The sequence below is a fragment of the Penaeus vannamei genome, chromosome 21, assembly GCF_042767895.1.
Source record: "Penaeus vannamei isolate JL-2024 chromosome 21, ASM4276789v1, whole genome shotgun sequence".
Classification (NCBI taxonomy): domain Eukaryota; kingdom Metazoa; phylum Arthropoda; class Malacostraca; order Decapoda; family Penaeidae; genus Penaeus; species Penaeus vannamei.
In genome coordinates this window covers 7,202,289-7,209,788 of record NC_091569.1, presented here as the reverse complement: position 1 = coordinate 7,209,788, position 7,500 = coordinate 7,202,289, and the positions used below count along the sequence as shown (strand labels likewise).

At 48.2% G+C, this 7,500-nt stretch overlaps 1 protein-coding gene across 2 annotated transcripts in view; it reads right to left on the bottom strand.

Annotated features, from left to right (window-relative positions):
• Positions 1–7,500, bottom strand: part of LOC113827705 (polycystin family receptor for egg jelly) — a 45,840-nt gene that overhangs the window by 26,489 nt on the left and 11,851 nt on the right. For both annotated transcript variants that reach the window (XM_070135810.1, XM_070135811.1), the window contains 3 exons: positions 6,004–6,170; positions 5,048–5,198; positions 4,450–4,625 (listed from right to left, as the gene is read on the bottom strand). In XM_070135810.1, the coding sequence (XP_069991911.1) occupies positions 4,450–4,625; positions 5,048–5,198; positions 6,004–6,170 (494 nt within the window). The remainder of the gene's footprint in view (positions 1–4,449; positions 4,626–5,047; positions 5,199–6,003; positions 6,171–7,500) is intronic.

Below are 7,500 nucleotides of genomic sequence, written 5' to 3'. Positions count from 1 at the left end.
GAGAGAGAGAGAGAGAGAGAGAGAGAGAGAGAGAGAGAGAGAGAGAGAGAGAGAGAGAGAGAGAGAGAGAGAGAGAGAGAGAGAGAAGAGAGCAGGAGGAAAAGAGATAGTGATAAACAGGCAGGATGACTGGCTGACAGACAGACAGAGACAGAAGAAAAGGTTCAGAACGAAAGCGAAAATTGGAGAAAAAATATGGTCAGCCGGCCAGCCAGCCAGTCAGGTAGCTAACCACATAACTTACTCCGTTGGTCAGTGTGCCAGTCAGTCAACTATACAGCCAGGCAACCAATCAACCAATTCAACTAACCAGCCGCCTATGCAACCAATTCAACCAACTAACCATACAGCAAGCCAACCAACCACCCATACAGCCAACCAACCAACCAACCATCCATACAGCCAACCAACCAACTACCCATACAGCCAACCAACCAACCATACAGCCAGCCAACCAACCACCCATACAACCAACCATCCATACAGCCAACCAACCAACCACCCATACAACCAACCACTAACCATACAGCGAGCCAACCAACCAACCATCCATACAACCAACCATCCATACAGCCAACCAACCAACTACCCATACAGCCAACCAACCAACCAACCACCCATACAACCAACCACTAACCATACAGCGAGCCAACCAACCAACCATCCATACAGCCAACCAACCAACCATCCATACAGCCAACCAACCAACCAACCAACCATCCATACAGCCAACCAACCAACCATCCATACAGCCAACCAACCAACCATCCATACAGCCAACCAACCAACCATCCATACAGCCAACCAAGCAACCATCCATACAGCCAACCAACTAACCATGCATACAGCCAACCAACCAACCAACCAACCATCCATACAGCCAACCAACCAACCAACCATCCATACAGCCAACCAACCACCCAACCATCCATACAACCAACGTACCAACCATCCATACAACCACCCAACCATCCATACAGCCAACCAACCAACCAACCACCCATACAACCAACCATCCATACAACCAACGAACCAACCATCCATACAACAAAGCAACCAACCATCCATACAACCAACCAACCAACCAATCATGCATACAGTCAACCAAGCAAGCAACCAACCATCCATACAGCCAATCAACCAACCATTCATACAGCCAACCAACCAACCATCCATACAGCCAACCAACCAACCAACCAACCATCCATACAGCCAACCAACCAACCAACCAACCATCCATACAGCCAACCAACCAACCATCCATACAGCCAACCAACCAACCATCCATACAGCCACCCAACCAACCAACCAACCATCCATACAGCCAACCAACCAACCAACCAACCATCCATACAGCCAACCAACCAACCATCCATACAGCCAACCAACCAACCAACCATCCATACAGCCAACCAACCAACCAACCAACCATCCATACAGCCAACCAACCAACCATCCATACAGCCAACCAACCAACCAACCAACCATCCATACAGCCAACCAACCAACCAACCAACCATCCATACAGCCAACCAACCAACCAACCAACCATCCATACAGCCAACCAACCAACCAACCAACCATCCATACAGCCAACCAACCAACCAACCATCCATACAGCCAACCATCCATACAACCAACCAACCATCCATACAGCCAACCAACCATCCATACAACCAACCATCCATACAACCAACGAACCAACCATCCATACAGCCATCCACCCATACAACCAACCAACCATCCATACAGCCAACCAACCACCCAACCATCCATACAACCAACCAACCAACCAACCAACCATCCATACAGCCAACCAACCAACCAACCAACCATCCATACAGCCAACCAACCAACCATCCATACAGCCAACCATCCATACAGCCAACCAACCAACCAACCAACCATCCATACAGCCAACCAACCAACCATCCATACAGCCAACCAACCAACCAACCAACCATCCATACAGCCAACCAACCAACCATCCATACAGCCAACCAACATACCATCCATACAGCCAACCAACCAACCAACCATCCATACAGCCAACCAACCAACCAACCAACCATCCATACAGCCAACCAACCAACCATCCATACAGCCAACCAACCAACCATCCATACAGCCAACCAACCAACCAACCATCCATACAGCCAACCAACCAACCATCCATACAGCCAACCAACCATCCATACAGCCAACCAACCAACCATCCATACAGCCAACCAACCAACCAACCAACCATCCACCCATACAACCAACCAACCATCCATACAACCACCCAACCAACCAACCACCCATACAACCAACCATCCATACAGCCAACCAACCAACCAACTACCCATACAGCCACCCAACCAACCAACTACCCATGCAGCTAATCAACCAACCAACCAACCATCCATACAGCCAACCAACCAACCATCCATACAGCCAACCAACCAACCATCCATACAGCCAACCAACCAAACCAACCAACCATCCATACAGCCAACCAACCAACCATCCATACAGCCAACCAACCGACCAACCATCCATACAGCCAACCAACCAACCATCCATATAGCCAACCAACCAACCAACCATCCATACAGCCAACCAACCAACCACCCAACCATCCATACAACAAACCAGCCATACATACAGCCAACCAACCACCCAACCATCCATACAACCAACCATCCATACAACCAACCATACATACAACCAAAGAACCATCCATACAACCAACGAACCAACCATCCATACAACCACCCAACCATCCATACAACCAACGAACCAACCATCCATACAGCCAACCATCCATACAACCAACGAACCAACCATCCATACAACCAACCAACCATCCATACAACCAACGAACCAACCATCCATACAACCAACGAACCAACCATCCATACAACCAACCAACCATACAACCACTCATACAGCCAACCAACCAACCAACCAACCATCCATACAACCAAGCAATCAACCAACCAACCATCCATACAACCAACCAACCAACCACCCATACAACCACTCATACAGCCAACCAAACAAACAACCAACCACCCATACAACCAACTAACCACCCAACCAACCAACCATCCATACAGCCAACCAACCACCCATACAACCAACCATCCATACAACCAACCAACCATCCATACAGCCAACCAACCACCCATACAGCCAACCATCCATACAACCAACCAACCATCCATACAACCAACTAACCATCCGTACAGGCAAGCAACCAACCATCCATACAGCCAACCAGCCAACCATCCAAACAGGCAACCAACCAACTAACCAAACTTCCATACAGCCAACCAACCAACCAAGCAACCATCCACCCATAAAACCAACCAACCATCCATACAACCACCCAACCAACCAACCACCCATACAACCAACCATCCATACAGCCAACCAACCAACCAACTACCCATGCAGCTAATCAACCAACCAACCATCCATACAGCCAACCAACCAACCATCCATACAGCCAACCAACCATCCATACAGCCAACCAACCAACCAACCAACCATCCATACTGCCAACCAACCAACTAACCAACCAACCATCCATACAGCCAACCAACCAACCATCCATACAGCCAACCATCCATACAGCCAACCAACTAACCATCCATACAGCCAACCAACCAACCACTCATACAGCCAACCAATCAACCATCCATACAACCAACCATCCATACTGCCAACCAACCAACTAACCAACCAACCATCCATACAGCCAACCAACCAACCATCCATATACAGCCAACCAACCAACCAACCATCCATACAGCCAACCAACCAACCAACCATCCATACAGCCAACCAACCAACCATCCATACAGCCAACCAACCATCCATACAGCCAACCAACCAACCAACCAACCATCCATAAAGCCAACCAACCAACCATCCATACAGCCAACCAACCAACCAACCATCCATACAGCCAACCAACCAACCATCCATACAGCCAACCAACCAACCATCCATACAGCCAACCAACCAACCAACCAACCATCCATACAGCCAACCAACCAACCATCCATATACAGCCAACCAACCAACCAACCATCCATACAGCCAACCAACCAACCAACCAACCATCCATACAGCCAACCATCCATACAACCAACCAACCATCCATACAGCCAACCAACCAACCATCCATATACAGCCAACCAACCAACCAACCATCCATACAGCCAACCAACCAACCATCCATACAGCCAACCAACCAACCAACCATCCATACAGCCAACCAACCAACCAACCAACCATCCATACGGCCAACCAACCAACCACCCATACAACCAACCATCCATACAACCAACGAACCAACCAACCAACCACTCGTACAGCCAACCAACCATCCATACAACCACCCAACCAACCAACCATCCATACAAGCAATGCAACCCAAACCAAGCGCCCATCTCTCACCACAGCTCCCCCTGGCGAGCAGTCCGCCGGGTCCAGACAACCGAAGGCCAGCTGCTCGCCCTCGTAGACCGCGGGGGCGTCTCTGTCCACGAGGTAGGTGAAGGGCGTGTCCACGGTGTCCACGTAGAAAGCGAGTAACGGCCTCCACTTGTAGGTGTTGGCTGTAGGAGCTGTGGCTGGAGGAGGAGCAAGTGGACGGAAGTTATAGGATGGTTTAAATCTGGGTGTCGTTATCTGTCCATCCATCTAGCTATTTATCTATTTATCTCATCCATCTAGCTATTTATCTATTTATCTCATCCGTCTAGCTATTTATCTATTTATCTCATCCATCTAGCTATTTATCTATTTATCTCATCCATCTAGCTATTTATCTATTTATCTCATCCATCTAGTTATGTATCTATCAATGTGTCTGTCTATTTGTCTATTTACAGATCTATCTATCTATCCATCTCTCTGCCCATCTATCTATCCATCTGTCGGTCCATCTATCTATCTATCTATCTATTACACTCCGCCACGATCGCGCTTCTTCATTCACCTCGCATGCGTATAAAAAAAAAGAGAGAGAAAAAGGGGAAAAAAAGCAACATACAATTGGTGCTGCACGGAGACGCTTCACACCGCGGCCCGTTGACACACATGTAGTCCGCGCAGGTGTGAACAGAGGAATCCAGGACGCAGGAGGGGCTGCAGGTGTTGCTCTCCCAGCAGTACTCGCCGACGTCGCACGCGGGAGATACAGCCTGCGAGAAGTTGAAATGTGTTGCAATGACTTTTTTTTAAAGATTTACGAACTGTTGTATGTGCTTTTTTTTTTTGTGTGTTTTTTTTTTACCTCTCTTCTGTCTTCCTCACTCCGTTTCTCCTTTTTCTCTTCTTCCCTGTATTTCCACCCTTTTCTATGCCATACTCTTCCTCTCCTCCCTCTTCCCTCCCTCCCTGCCTTATCCCTTTCCCTTCCTTCCTTCTCTTACCCCCCTTTTCTTTCCTCTCTCCCACTTCCTTTCCTCCCTCCCTTCTCTCTTTCTCCTCCCGCCTTATCTTGTCCCCCCTTTCCTCTGTCGCATCCCTCTTCCCTTCCTATCTCTCTTGTACTCTTCCCTTCCCTCCTTTTCTCCTCCTCTTTCCCTCCGTCTTCCTTCCTCCTCCGCTCTCCCATTCCTCCTTTTCTCATCCCCCTATCCTTCCCTCTTTCCTCCCATTCCTCCTTCTCTCCTTCCGCCTTCCCTCCCTCCCTCCCATTCCTCCTTCTCTTATCCCCCTCTCCTTCCCTCTTCCCTCCCCCCCCCATTCCTCCTTCTCTCATCCCTCTTCCCTCCCATTCCTCCTTCTCTTATCCCCCTCTCCCTCTACCTTACCTCCCTCCCTCCCATTCCCCCTTCCCTCATCCCCCTATCCTTCTCCTTCCCTCTTCCCTCCCATTCCTTCTTCTCTTATCCCCCTCTCCCCTCTCTTATCCCCCTATCCCTCTCCCTCCCTCCCTCCCATTCCCCCTCTTCCACCCTTCTCACCCCCCCCCCTTCTCCCCTGCCCGAAGACTAAACTCACGTAGATCCCGATCCAGCCGACTGCCGACGCCGTGACGTACACTCTCGCCACCTCGCCTGCACTGGCTCGTCCGTCCTCCATCACAACCCCGTAGGAAGCAGCGACTGCGTACGTGGCTCCGAGGGACTCCAGGCCCAGCACCGCGCCGTAGATCGATTGGATATCAGCTGATCAACCGGGAGAAGGGAATGGCGATGGTAGAAAAAAAAAATTAATTAAGATTAATTAAGAGACAAGGCGTTAAGAGAAGCGAGGAAGATGGGGAAATTAGTGAGAGCATCACTGATGTCAGCTGATCACCGGGATAAGGGCATGGCGAAGATGGAAAAAAAAGATTAATTGAGAGATAAGGTGTTAAGAGAAGCGAGGAAGATGGGGAAATTAGTGAGAACAGGTGGGGGGAGAAATTCTGAGAGAGATGGAGAAGAAGCAGTTTTCGAAACGGGAGAGAATATCAGCTGATCACCGGAAGATGGAAATAACGACGATAAAAAAGAGACGAGATGAGTCGTTAGATGAAGCAAGGATGAAGTGGAAATTGACTGAAAACACGTAGTCATTGCCGATAGAAGGAAGAAGAAAATCTGCAAGAGAGATGGAGTAGGAAAAGCAATTAAAAAACGGAAGAAAATATCAGCTGATCAATGGAAAAGGGGAATGACGAAGATAAAAAAAAAAGAGGAAACAAGCAAGACGGGAAAAATTTACTGAAAACAGATAATCATTGCTGATCGAAAGGAACAGATTCGGATAGAACGAAGGAGAATCGGCCGTAGCCACGAAAGAAGAAGAAGAAAAGATGTTGGTAGAGCCCAGAGAAACAGTGATAAAGACGAGGGCACGAGAAGAAATGCTAATAGTCATGGAAAGAGAATTAGATGGAACGGGAGATGCCCCACGGACTCTCTCAGGAAGAGCCACTGAGTCACAGGTGATTTAACGTCGCTAGTCACGAAGGAGAGGGAGTAACGAGGGGGGAAAATATTAGAGAATGCAAACACGTTGAGGAAGAAGTATAGCTAGAGAAGACGAAGTAGGAGGATCATTAATATTATAATTATAATCATTTTTATTGTTATTATTTTTATCATCATTATTGTTGTTATGATCATTATCATTATTACTATTCTTATCATTATTGTCATTATTATCATCACTGCCATCATTAATATCACTAAAATATTAATTTTTACTTTCATTATCATCATCATCATTACTATTATCATTAACGACATGACTATCATTACTGTTCTGTTTGTTAACCGTTATAACGAGATGTTAGAATGTGTGTGTGTGTGTACGTGTGCGCGCATGTGTGCGTGTGCGCGTATGTGTGCGTGTGCGCGTATGTGTGCGTGTGCGCGTATGTGTGCGTGTGCGCGTATGTGTGCGTGTGCGCGATTGTGTGCGTGTGCGCGCATGTGTGCGTGTGCGCGTATGTGTGCGTTTGCGCGTATGTGTGCGTGTGCGCGTATGTGTGCGTTTGCGCGTATGTGT